General features: G+C 30.2%; 2 protein-coding genes across 3 annotated transcripts; both read right to left on the bottom strand.

Annotated features, from left to right (window-relative positions):
- Positions 1-377: 377 nt before the first annotated feature.
- Positions 378-3792, bottom strand: LOC108478858 (tubby-like F-box protein 5). Of its 2 annotated transcripts, XR_001870360.2 has the most exons (6): positions 3289-3743; positions 2662-3054; positions 2180-2267; positions 1677-1806; positions 811-1590; positions 378-719 (listed from the first exon to the last, which is right to left on the bottom strand). XR_001870360.2 is itself a non-coding variant. In XM_053021550.1 (5 exons), the coding sequence occupies exons 2-5, from the start codon at positions 3013-3015 to the stop codon at positions 918-920; spliced, it is 1245 nt and encodes a 414-aa protein (XP_052877510.1). In that variant the 5' UTR covers positions 3016-3054; positions 3289-3792; the 3' UTR covers positions 378-917. The 2 variants fall into 2 exon arrangements, 1 of the variants encoding a protein (XP_052877510.1); XM_053021550.1 differs by having other exon boundaries at positions 378-1590; positions 3289-3792.
- A 1489-nt stretch (positions 3793-5281) lies between these two features.
- Positions 5282-6374, bottom strand: LOC108478857 (syntaxin-112). Its single transcript, XM_017781315.2, has one exon. It carries the CDS (start codon positions 6354-6356, stop codon positions 5454-5456), a length of 903 nt encoding a protein of 300 aa, XP_017636804.1. The 5' UTR covers positions 6357-6374; the 3' UTR covers positions 5282-5453.
- Between the last annotated feature and the right edge of the window lie 7832 nt (positions 6375-14206).

Below are 14206 nucleotides of genomic sequence, written 5' to 3'. Positions count from 1 at the left end.
AGTCCAACACATTCGGCCATGAATATATAGAGATATGATCATCCAAAGACATTCTAAACACAGAAGAAATTGAGAGAACATTTATGTACTTGTGCTAAACATATATCCAAGTTAAGAACTATGGGTGTTGCTCAAGACAACCAATATTTTTTCAGAACTAAGAAGACGTGGTTTTCTTAGGAAAGTAAATATAAAACATGCTGATGGCTTTATATCTATCATTAGTGATAGAAGAAGAAAATGAGTAAGTATTGTCGTATCAATTAGATTAAAACTAGCTTAGATAGACTCCCCTTTTAGGTTCTTTCCTGATTTTCTTTTTCCACAATGTCTTTAGACAACGTGACCATTCCATTATTCAAGAAAAAGGCTATAGATATTTGGATACCTTGTATCTGCTCGATATGCTTCTGTTTGATACATTCGGACATGGTATGAAAATATAAACCTTCAAATTCATGAAAAAGCTTACAAATTTTCAACATACTGATGTCAGACGACACTATGTTCAAATTCAAGTAACATAGCCTTGTATATCTATTGTTGAAGTTTACCAAGGTTATATGCATGCATGCTAAATAAGATTAACTATACGACTAGATATAGGCATTTGCGGTTAATTTAGTTTTGATTCAAAGATACGACTCAAACAGAATACAAATCAGATTGCATGATCTGAAATGCCAGGCACCGAACAGCTAAGCATTAGCCAGCAATGGCTGTTCAAGAAAAGCTTCCATTAGGAACATAAATGACGATAGTAATAAAATAAGGAAGCATTCCAAAGGAGAGATGCACGTATCTTCTTACCAACATGCTATATCATTCACAGGAGGATTTGGAAGAAAGCGGCTCTGGTAGATCGCAAAGGCTTGAAAGCATGGGAGAGTTAATCCATGGCAACACCAATTCACTGATCATTCGCAAGCTGGTTTGGTGTCAAAGCTGCTTAGGCAGATTGCAAAGGCTTGGAAAGCAGATAGAGGGTATCGATAATCCATGGTGAAGATGTCTTTGCCGATTTTTCCAAACTGTAAGATTACCTTCTCTTGCTCTTCAGGTGATACATTATGTGATGGCTCAACAGCAGCAACAAGCTGGAAATTCTTAACAGAGGCCACTGTCACACGCCCCTTGAAGTTAAGGCACCAGCACTGTAACTGTTCATGCCATCTAGGAGCCTTGTTCTTTAGGGTTAGTGGCTCTCCTGAGCCCAAGGGGTGTAATGGAGTAGCTGGGAGGGTAGGGGAGCTGGGGTTTGTCATCGGTTCCTTTCCTTTTGAACTGATTAAGGGAGAAAGTTGTTCATCAAAGGATTGGCGGAACGCTAATGGTGTTGGTGCAGTGCCTCCTTCCTGAATCGAAGAAATGGGAATCGAGTGCAAGACGCAATGCATTCTCCTTGGTCCTCGTGTTCGCAGAACATTGAGCTCATAGGTAATGGTACCAATATTATAGTTGGATGAAGATAGTTTTGGACACACCTGCTTCGAGTGGAATCTTCGACTTGATCGGGTAATTGATGGGATTATTGAGTCACACGGAGGTTGACTGTCATGTATTGTGAACTTAGTACCAAAAAAATTAGACCTGAAAAGAAATTTCAACATGTCATCACAGATATTATAAAGAGAGAACGATCAGAAAAACATAAGAAATCTAATTGCAAGACTCGCCTTAGTTTACCGACATATGTATAACTGGCCCTAGAAAAATCATCAGCAACCAAAGATATAACAAAATCCGTGCAGGTAGCCCTTCTGACCTTCCTTGCTGCTAACAGTAATTTATCACTCTCTCCCTCAGCTGTAAATGAAAGAAGCAACACAAGTTTATACTTCTCAAAATGTATGGAAGCTTCATAAAAGTGGCACCCCAAACAAATCTTTATTAATTGGCTAAAAAAATGAGAACAAAATACGATAACCACAAAGCTAAGTAACCCTGATTACTCAAAGCCAAATTCAATGAGTATAAGTCAGCTGTGGGAAAAGGAAAACCGAAATGCAATGTTATACCATGTTTCAAAGCCTTCACATCAAAATAGAGAGATTAGCATCTTAATTTATTTAAAAACCCAAGATATCAAGCTTATTTTTTGACTCCCCTAGCACAAAATCCTCAATGAATCCAATTTGATGAATAGAAGCATAAAGGCACAACTGACAAGAGGACTTACAAGGCACCAGACCATAGAACAAAAGATATGTCGAAGTCGCTCTGTCTCTTCTAATATAGCATTGAATCGGGGACTCATGGGGACCAGGCTGTTCACAAACATAAACAGAATATATAAACAACCTTTTAAATGGAAGAGTGAGATAAAAAACAGTCACTTCCATTATTTATGTACACAGACATCGGAGCTATTGTTGAATGTATATAGCAGACACAAAGAAAAACTTTAGACCTAGCTTATAAGCATGCGTTTGGGAGTTCATAATACGAAGATGAAACCTTCCATTATAAGCCAGTATCTATTTCATGATTGAAAAAGCAACAATATAGAAATATAGGCAATTATGTTCTTGACAAAGATGCAACAACAAATATATCAGTGCAAAGATTTTGGCCTAAGTAAATTAGACTAACATCGAAATAACCAGTCCTTCCGTCCACAAAATCAAATGAGATAATTTCCAATAGAGAAAAAAGTACAACCTGCTTCAAAGAAATGGGAAATGTGAGCCTTCCACATTGCTCAGGAGTCTGCACAATCTCCTTTGTAATCTCTCTCCAAGACCTACATACTGCAGCACAAAATACTACAACGGCTCGAGCAGGCCAAGCTGTCTCGCTCTCTTCAACCCTCTGGATGATATCCAAGAGCAATTCAGGCGGTAGGTTCGCCCAAGGGCTTTGTTCTACAGATTCAGATTCAGTTGGTGCTCGATCAGGAGCAACATGGGATCGAGTCCTACTACGCCAAACCTTGCTTTCCCCTCCTCTCTTTGATATGCTCCCAATCCCCTCCTTCATTTCCTTTAACTCTCGCATAATACTCTTCAATGACATCTTTTATAAGCATGCCAAATCCAATCTCTCAATATTCAACTACAAATATAAACACCAAAAAAGAATAAAAATAAACATTTCTCTACTATTCAAATCTCAGGCTCCCAGTTCCACTAAAACAATTTTTTTTATCAAATCAAACTCCATAATTAAAAATATTAAAACTTGAGTCATAATTAACACCCAAAACCAAAAAAGAAAGAAAGCCCAAAGATCAACAACCAATAAATGAAATAACATAAAACGTACAAAAAAATGAGTTTCCTTTTTTACCTGAATCACCAACCCAGAAAACCTGAAAGCAGGATTGCGAGAAAAGGAGGAAACCAGCTCTAAGCCAAACCGGTTCAAATCAACCCAGAACTGAACCAGCTCAGATGCACTCCCCCCACACACTCTTAGGGACCCACAGTTCAATCAACACCACAAACCAAAAACAAAGATCAGATCAGAATGAAATAAATAATTAAGAAGGTTTTCAGTATTAGAAAAAGAAAGCGCCAACTTTTCTTTTTTTTGGCTGGAATCTTAAGATGGCCACGTCATTGGTAACGCCAGTGTGACCGATACAGTCAGCGTTAACGCCGACGTTCAATCCTCCCGGTCACCGCCGCAGCCATCAACACCGTTTTTCTCCGCAGATCAGAAGCCAAAACTAACTCCCTCCTGCTCTTTTTAAGACCAGAGCTCTCTTTCACTTAAAGGGAATCCAAAGTTTTTTATATATAATATTTTTAAAAAATTAATTTCTGGTTTTAGAATAAATTAATAAAATAAATATAATTTATTTGTTTGATGTTTCTTTTAATTAAGGTCCGTTAAAAAGTGATTTTTATTAATTATTAATTATTAATTTAAGGATTAATTATTATTTCACATTTTTGTCACTTGTACTGAGTGAAAAAAGCGTGTAGATGAAGACACATGGCAATCAATCAGGTATTTGCGGAGATACGTCTTTTTCTACCCACACGATTAGTATTTGACAACCGACCTTTTTAATGTTTTAAAATGAAATTTCTATTTTCCCAGATATACATACTATTTTACAAATAATAAATTGACATAGAATATAAATTTAAAAATATTATGTTACATAATAAAATATATTAAATTTTATATAAACTATAACATTTTAAATATAATTATAACACAGTCCTTTCCCATTTTCTACCTAATCTCATAACCCTCCATTCCCTCTTATGAGTATTCAAACTTCGGTTAAAATCAAATTGATTGATTAAATTAATCTAATTTGGTTGATCAAAAGATTAATTGATCTAGTTCGGTAGGAGGTTTGTTAAAAGTTTTTAAAATTTTGATTAACGGTTAATTCAATTGAAATCAAGTAATTAATGTAATTAATCAAACTTAATAAATAATATTAAATATTATATGTATTAGACTAATACTAGTTCAGTTAATTTGACTAATCCGGTTAAATGAACATTATCAATTTATTTTTTATATGTTTTATACTTATTTTAATAAAAAATATAAATTTGATGAATTCGATTAACTGATCGAATTAACTGAAATATTTTGGTTCAGTTAATTTTTTTTTTAAATTTGATTTGGTCAATGGTTAAAGAATTCAAAAGTTTAATTAATTCGGTTTATACTAATCCGATTAAGTGAACCGATTAGTTAACTTTTGAACACCCCTACCCATATATATATGATCCTTTCTTGCTAGTTTTGTGTAAACAAGGTAAAAACATCACTCTAGTCCCTCTCAAATTTAATTTTAAACAAATTAGTCTCTTTTTAAAAAATCACAACAATTTAATTAATGTGGATTTCAAAAGTGAGTGAAGGATAATTAATGATGACAATGTTTATGTTTTTGAAAATTGTAGATACTTTTTATTGGTATCATAATAAATTTAGTCTTCAATATTTACGCATTTCGTCAATTTGATCTTTGATTTAATAAATTTAACTCACAACATTTACATGCTTTGTTATTTTACTTTTTAATTTAGTAAATTTAACTCGCAACAATATTTACACATTATGTTAACACTTACAATATATAAACATCGAAAGAAAATTTCATTATTATAGTAATAAAAATATGTACAATCAACGAAAAATATTAATATTGTGATTAATTATTCCTTAGATACTCACTTTCGAAATTGAGAGGGATTAAATTACTCTATTTTCTTTAAGAGGGATCAATTAGCTCAGTCTCTAAACTAAAAGGGACTAGAATGATATTTTTACCAGTTGATGTCTCTTCCAAACAATCGTATAAAATCTTCAAGTGCATTTAACAAAAAAAAACAGAATCCAAATGAAATATTCAAAATGCCGAAACCCACCAAAATAAACCAATTGTGATGTCCCATTAATGTTAGACAATGGGATCAAAGAGTTCATATCACTCGCTTTATGAAACATTAAAAAAGAACTATCGCTTAATCTTGTACTTCTCAAGAAGCTAACATCGAAATGACGCAAACCACAAGTATGATAACGATAACACCCCAAACCCAAAAAACCCATGCTTTCTTCTTCTTCATTTGATTTGCATAATGAAGGTTATTGGTTCCACCACTGATGAAATTACCTGCATTGGCCACGTTTTCTTCAATATCATCCATTTTCTCCCCTTGTGTCTCCACCAGAACAGCCATGTCCAAGAACACTTGATGCAGCCTTTGCAAGCTTCGTTGAATGTCCATCACTGCTTCATGCCTTTCCTTGTTCTTCAAATCCATTTCGACTGTCTCCTTCAACGAAAACCGATCGTTTTCGCTGCCGAAAACCGCCTTTTCGAGCATGACTTCGGTCGGGAACTCTCCGGTTGCAGTATAGTATCTTCTCTTGAGGTCTTCTTTATGGTCTGATAAAATCTTCTCTCTCAAGGCTTGAAAATCATTCATCATTTGCTTAAGGTTAGCCCTTAAGCCATTGGTTACAGATATCCTGGTTCGATCAACATATGTCCCTTCTTTATATGCCTCCGATAATCTTCTGTTGTTTGCATTGGATTTGTCGAGTGATTCAAGCCTTGCCTTGACGATCTTTGCTTTTCTGAGAATGGAAACCGTGTCGGATTCCATCCTGTCTCTTAACCCTCGAACAACTTTAGCGCTGTGAGTGGACTTAGTGTCTTCGTTAAGGGTTTGAAGATCAAACACGAGATTGGTAATCTCTTCCATTGTTATCTTGATTGATGCCACTTCTTGGAAGAACTTAGATAGGTTCGTTTCATCAGTAGGGTTGAGTCTCCCAAAGCCTTTCTCGACATCAAGCTCCGATTCCAAGTCTTTCTCTGCTTGTTTCTTCAGTTCCACATAACTTAAGAAAGACTTTGTCATTAGATCATTCATCTTTGCAAGAACTTTGCAATATAACCCTCCTGAAAAAGAAAAAACAATCAAGAAATAGAAAATGTAAATCTTTTTTTCTCCCGGGAAAAAGAAAATAAACATCAGAAAGGAAGAGAAATTAGAAAGAAAAAAAAAACCTTGTTTGGATGAACTCGTACAGATTTCTCAGTGTTTTCCTTTTAAAATGATTCTTCTGCAATCTAAATTCACCATGTTAGCCGAGACAGAGTCAGAAAAAAAGTTGCAACTTGCAAGGATAAGGTAACTAAAAAAAACCCATGAGAAATATAATAGTAATGAAAGTAAAGAAGAAAACCTGAAAGTGGGATTCCAAGAAAACTAAGGATAATTCTTAAGCATGCTTTGTTGAGTGCCAAAGCCTTCTTTCTTCTTCTTCTTCTCTATGTAAGATTATAGGGTTTGCTTGAAAGGGGGAGTTTTTGAAATGAATCCGGGAATGTGATTGTGCGGTTACGGAATTTAAAGGTTCGTTTCACATACAATAGCCGTTGGATTTTTTTTTTCCCTTTTTAAAAAGGTAATCTAAGTCCGCCACAACAGGTTAAACATGTAACGCAGCCGTTTCGTATAATTCATCCACTGGATTTGTTTTTTATTTTTATTTTTGTTATTTAAGTTGATTTATTATTGATCACACAGTAGGGAATAGAAAATTAGCATTTCACATGATTTGTTAATATTAATGTAGCATATATATGAATTATCACAATGTGACAGGCTAATATTTAATTAAAATTTACAAAATTTTTGGATATACTTTTTATAATCTTTTGAATTTTAAAATTTTTAAAATTAATTAAATGATGATATATTATTTACATGGCAATTTGTATACATATAATTTCAATAAAATTAAAAATATTAAAATTTTTCTTTATTTTAAGGTGATTTGATAAAAAATTATAAATTTAAGTGCTAATAAAATGAAAATAAATGAGGATTAAATTTATAAAATTAGAAGGCTATGTTTCCAACTGTCATTAATCTTATTTTCATATTATTAATTAGTGTGTCCGTCACATATTTTGCGGTATTGAAGCTGTGCCCCTATCATATCTGCTGATAGAAAATACTGCGCTCCGTAGCAGGACATAAATGTTGCGCATGAAAATGAAGTAAATTAGCAGGGATTAGACAAGACAACAGTCTTTGTCGTAGAAAAGGCAGCTACTTCGTATCCTATCTTAGAATTGGTAGCAAATATGGAAAATATGTTGGTCAGTAACAAACCTTACAATGAAGGCCTGCATCAATATTGTATTTAATGCATTTACAAGTATATACGTTCACCCTGGACTTCATGAATTTATATGTGAATAAAATTTAATTTATTTAAAAAATTTAAGTTAATTTAATAAAATTATTCAAGTTAATTTAAATAAGTAATTCAAGTTTGAATTGAACTGAATTTTATAATTCAATAATTTAAATAACAGATTAGTATAAATATCACTTTAGTAATTGTCAAATTTAAAATGAGCAAATTGGTCTATCTCAATAAAAATTACAAAAATAAAAAATATTTTTAAATTCAAAATATTTTAAAAATTTTAAAAATTCAAAAGAAAGTTAAAAATTAAAATTTTCTAGAACAATAATTTTGGGAAATTAAATAAGAATTAATGATTCAAGTTTATTATATTAAAGTATTTTTTATTTTTCTTTGAAAAATTTTTCAAATATATATGGTTTCAAATTTATGTTTGAATTAATTATACTGTAATGAAATTTTTATTTGACATGTTTAATTTTTAATTCAACTTAAAAATTTCAGTTAATTCGAATTTTATTTCACACAACTCAATTCGAAAAATTTCAAATCGAATTAAGATGATAAAATAAAACTCCTCAATTTAATTAATTTAAAATTTGTTCTCTCGAATGATGACCACTAAATTATTTTAGTTCTCAATTCTTTTACTGACAACCTCTTCCTATAGAGAGACTTGGCCAACTGTAAGCTTATTATTATCTTTAAATAAAGGAAAATTCAAACCATACATTCTTCGATATATTTAAGAAATTCATATTTACGAATGTGGTGATGTAAGATGATTGTGAGTCATTAGAACTACAATTGTTGTATTGTGTTTTAGCTTTGGATCATATATGTGGGGCTTCAATATTGAGTTCAGCCTGGGTTTAACTTCGACTTCGATTTTAGTGAACTCACCAACTTCATCATAATGATGTTTTGGTTGGGAGAATACCTGAGGTTTCAGTATTTACTATACTTATCCAATATCTTTTAAAAGACACGCACTGCATTCCCAACAGTGAAACAACCATCATCTTTTCCTTGCAATTCACGAATATTTGGCATTGTCGACTCTTACGTATATAGCACACAACATAGCTACCAAAAATATTGGCATTAGGAGAATCTCCCAATAATCTCTTGGCACCAGGATAGTTGATGACCCAAATTGTATGTGCCAATTAATGTATCACTCAAGTAACATAATGATAAGACAAACACCAATTTCTAAGTTGGTTAGTGCCAATAATTACACATTTATCTCATCCAAATCAATAAACTTAATTCTAATTATTATTAAAATATTAAACTAAGCAAATTATAAAGATTTTACAGAATTAAGGCAATGTCTCAATCAATTTTATGAACTTAGAAACTTCACTTAATATAATTAATCAACTATCTCTCATTTGATTATTCAATGTATGTAATTATTAATCTAAGATTTAATGGCATTAATTAGACCTTTCAAGCAACTAGTTAAGTCAATCTCTTTCTCCCACTAGTTATATTCTTATGTTAGGCTAATTGAATTAAGTCATTAAGAACAAACCTATCGAGTTAATTAGGGTATGGGACGTATTCCCACTTTAGCCACAGATTAACTTGGTCATTAGTGCAGCTAGAGTTAATACTAATTTGTTTAGTCTAGATCTCAACCTTAATTTTCTTTTTCAAGATAAATTAAGGTTATCAAATTAATACATATTGTCACTCACCATACAGGCAGATTAAATATGCTTAAATTGAATAAATAATTAGTTTAATTTATCTTAAGTTGAGAAAACATCACAAAAGATATTCAAGACAGTCTTGCATCGATAAAAATAGTAAAAAGAAATAATCTATAAAGAAAATAGATGAAGAATTTGGATGGAGTTATTTTGATATAATTTTCTTCTTGTTTTTCAAAATTGAAGTAGGGACGAAGCTAAAATTTTTTATACGAGTTGAAACTAATTTATATATTTTTATAATAACTAAATTACAATTTTACCATTATATTAGCTAAATTAATCTTTATAGTTTTAGAAAGATGAAATTAAAATTTTATCATTTTAGGGCTAAACTATAATTTTACCATATATTATTTATAATTTATAAATTTTAAAAAGAACTAAAGGGAAATTTTTCATTTTAGAGGGTACTATAGCCCCTGCCTTGAAGTTTCTCTTGGTGTGAGAGTGTTTTTTTTTTTTTTTGTCTCCATATAAACTCTTACTCTTACCTTTATCCAAAAAAATTTTTATCTCGAATCCTTAAATGTTGAGTTTTTATTGTGGCGCTCCGTCAAATAAAAAAAAATATAATTTTGAACTTAAAATATGTTCTATCACTAATATGGTCCAATGGAGTGAAAAGACTTATTTTTACCATCTCTTGTTTTATGCTCTAATTCTTTCGTTCTTATTTTGAACTACAAGGGAAAAAATAATTAAATCTAAATTAAATCTAAAAATAATAAAATAAATAAAAGGTATATAAAATATAATTAATTCGAAAACTATAAAATATAATAAAAAAACCTAAAAGACTAAAAATTACTCCTACAAAATTATAATAAAATACTTTAAATAAGAGAGTTTTAAATATTCAATATGCTTGCATAATCTAAAATTTTGAAACTTGTATATGTAATATCTGAAAGCTCTATTAATAGCTTTATTGTACCATCACTACTTTCATAGTGTCCAAGACTATCGTCTCGACAACTTTATCATCATTAAAATCTATTGTTATTCTTACACTTTTGCTAAACCTAATATTTATACACTTCATATTGAATATCGACCTTTTAGTATCTCTAACTTGAATATTTCTAAGAATTCTCTTTTTATAATTGTAAGTAACATCATTCTTAAAATTCACATTAAAAAGAGTTTTCGATTTAAAATACAACTTTATCCTCATTCAAAATCATATACTCGTTCAAATAAATTTTGATCATAAATTTATTCGTCATCTTCTCAATTACAAAACTTTTTATAACATACATATATAACATCTTCAAGAGGTAGTGACGACAATAGTAATATAACATTGGTAAAAACACATTTACAAATTTACCATTAATAATTGGTAAATAAAATAATATCATAATATTAGTCAAAATAATTTATGACTAACTTTCGTAACATTAATTCACTATGTTTAAAAAAAGCTTACTTGAAGAGTAATTGAAATAGTTTAGAGTTTGCAGATGAAGATTTCGAGACAATTTTTGTAACGTCCCCCCTACCCGAGACCGTTGCCGGAGTCAAGCAGGAGACATTACAAAACTTATCTTAGCACTTAAACAGTTTTCGTAGTAAACTATCCATCTGCGTCACAGTCGCTAAAAAAATCATATCTCGAGTTACGAAACTCGAAATCCAATTCCGTAAATTTTTCCTGAAACTAGACTCATATATCTACTTACTAATTTTTTTTTAGAATTTTTGGTCAGGCCAATTAGTACAGTTTATTATAAGAAGTCTCCCCTGTTTCAGGGTTCAGCTACTCTGACCCTTGTGCACTACGAATCAAATTTCTTCCTGTACAGAAATCCAATGACTATTCCATTTGTTTCAATTAAAAATAGACTCAATAAGGAATCCATACAAATAAAGTTTGAGTCCTAATTCTTAATACACAATTTATGGTGAATTTCTAAAGTCAGAATAGGGAATCCAGAAATTGTTCTAACCCTGTTTCACCAAAACGTAAATATCTCATAAAATACAACTCTTTTACCAATTTTGTTTCTTCCATATAAAAATAGATTCATTAAGCTTCAATTACATATTTTATTCATCATCTAATTCACTTTATACTATTTTTGGTATATTTTCAAAGTTGGACTACTGTTACTGTCCAAATCTGTTTTAGTATAAAATGTTGATAACTAAGTTTATAACATCTTCATTTCTTCTTTCTACAACATTTACCAACAATTCCTCTTATTACTCTTCACTAACATATCAAAACATACCATTCTTAAGGTTTTGGTAACATTTACAAAACATACCAAAATATCATTTAACAACTTAGATACTTTCAATATAACCAAAAGACATCCTAGGTACAATGCCATTTTCCAAAAGATAGAAACTTCACCAATTTGAGTTTGGGGATTGGCTTGTATCTTTGAGTCCTTATACTTTCGTACCTAGCCTGCATGACGAAACAAACCGTCACTGAGAATACTCTCATGGTATTTCCATAAACAATAGCTTAATCAACTTTAAAACATGGTAATTCAAACACATTATTGCTATTATTCAATATCAATCAAGACTTTAATAACCTTTACTTTATTTACCCTTATTAACATAACTCGGACACTAACGGATACACGGATCCAACCCACACTCCGGGATAAGCACATAGTGCTTCATCGGAACAAATCTGAACTTTAACATTATAGTACACAAAGTACTTCATCGGAACAAATCCGAACTTTAACGAGAGTCGACACATAGTGTCTCATCGACTCAATGTCGAATATCCCAATACTTCCAATTCCTATGACATGTCAACTATATCCGACTAGCCCGACAATCGTTAATAGGGTATTCAAAATCACATTCATTTCAATATGGTAAAAATACTTACCTCATTCACATTTTCATACAATATAAATATCAAATATAGCAATAACGATTAAGCTCGGTTTATAGAAATACAAACCACTATTTATCGAATTTAATCGATATCTTCGTTCACTTTCTCTTTTCCTTCTTTGATAACGTATCCGTGCTACGTTTGCTACTAACAATCATACAATTAAAATTCATCAATATACTAATTCATAAAACACATTTTCACTTTCTATCAAACTTTTACAAAATTCCAATTTCGTCCTTTTTCCATTACTAATCTTTTTCTTTAACTTAAGCTTCATATTCTCTTTAATCAACTCATTAACAATTTCTAACTCATAAAATTCATTATAAAACATAAATTTTGAGCTCTATTCAACTTAATCCCCATTTAAACCTAACTTAGAATTCTTTTAATAAATCACTCAATTTTCACTTCTAACTTCAATTCCTATCAATTTAACCCATAAAACCTCAATTTATTCAACTAAATCAATATCTAAAAATTTTCTATTTTTCTTCATTTTAACCTCATACATGTAGAACTTTGAATTAGGCATCCATAAACATAAAAATCATAAGAAAATGAGCTAAAACAACTTACCAATTAAACTTTAGGGCCTTAATCCTCAAATTTCCTTTTCTTTTCTTTCTTTCTTTCCTTCTTTCTTTCTCACGTTTGCTCTCTGTAACTCTTTCTATGTTTCTTTACTCATTATTATTTATTCATTATACTATATTATATTATTATTAACCTATAAAAATATAAATTAACATGTGTAATAGCTATAACATAAAATATCTTATAGCTATTACACATATATACCAACTATTACACATGTTATATCATACATTCACACACATGGCACTTAGGGTCTAATTGCTAGATTAGTCCCTTTTACTTCTTTAATCTATAATTAAACTTTTATTCCTTATGCAATTTAATCCTTTAAACTAAATTCAAGCTACTTCACTTAATTAAACACTAAATAACCATTCAACTATAATTCATAAATATTTCTAATAAATATTCATGAATAAATTTCACGGAAACAGTACTCAAGACTCAATTTCCGATACCGTAACTTTCGGTTCATTACAATTTTGGAATGAAAAATGGTTATAGTAGAAAGAAAGCGGATTGGATTTATGAATAACAAATTAATTTTTTTTTTATATAATTGAAATTTCAAGTCTTGAAAAATTAGATATTATTTGAGTATTAGAAGTATTCATGGGTTAGACTGGATCGAACGGAGTTCAAGTTAGATCTAAGTATAATATTAATATATTTTACAATTGTTTAAGCTTGATTCGGTTTAAAATATGAGTCTAAAATTTTATCCAAATCCGTTCATATCTGTAAATGATCAACTTAAACCTATTTTAAGTTTGTTCATATTATTTTAAAAATTTTAAAATATTTATATTATTTTTAACATTTAATAAATTCCTATTTATTGTAAACTTTTATATAATCATCTTAATATTTTTAATGTTTACATTAAAGTAATATTATATATTTAGTATAGATTTATTTTTTAATGTGTTATGAATTATATAATATATAAAAATAACATAATATAAAATATTATAAACTTAAAACAAATCAGGTCGAACCGAACTTAAGCCTTGAATGTTTAAACCTGAGCCCAATCCATATTTTAAAGAAATTTTAATTTTTTATTTAAACTTATTTTTCAGACTTAATAAATTTATCTAATTTTTAAAAATTTTAAATAAATTTTCTTTCAAACTTGAATGAATAACTCAACTATGAAAACGTATAATACAGATAATTTTGATACTATTATATGGGAATATTCTCATATGATTCGAAATACGTGTTTTCAACTTTTCATATCACATGTTAGGCTGAATTCTTTGAAATTTCCAACACAGTCAGTTTTGTTGTAAGGTTGTTCATGAAATCTTCTTGATTTAGAAGCTTTTGTCGTTTCTAAATGATTTTAACTTATTTTATTTTATTT

This window comes from Gossypium arboreum, chromosome 11 (genome assembly GCF_025698485.1).
Source record: "Gossypium arboreum isolate Shixiya-1 chromosome 11, ASM2569848v2, whole genome shotgun sequence".
Taxonomy (NCBI): Eukaryota; Viridiplantae; Streptophyta; class Magnoliopsida; order Malvales; family Malvaceae; genus Gossypium; species Gossypium arboreum.
The sequence above is the reverse complement of the archived record's forward strand: the minus strand, read 5'-3'. Positions and strand labels throughout refer to the sequence as shown.

What these genes read in the sequence shown, in the direction of transcription:
- LOC108478857 (XM_017781315.2), bottom strand. Translation starts at nt 6,356, where the DNA reads ATGAATGATCTAATGACAAAGTCTTTCTTAAGTTATGTGGAACTGAAG.
- LOC108478858 (XM_053021550.1), bottom strand. Translation starts at nt 3,015, where the DNA reads ATGTCATTGAAGAGTATTATGCGAGAGTTAAAGGAAATGAAGGAGGGG. An exon ending in TTCCCATTTCTTTGAAGCAG is followed by an intron (nt 2,268 to 2,661) that starts GTTGTACTTTTT and finishes GTTTGTGAACAG; the next exon opens with CCTGGTCCCCATGAGTCCCC. An exon ending in ACATATGTCGGTAAACTAAG is followed by an intron (nt 1,591 to 1,676) that starts GCGAGTCTTGCA and finishes ATTTCTTTTCAG; the next exon opens with GTCTAATTTTTTTGGTACTA.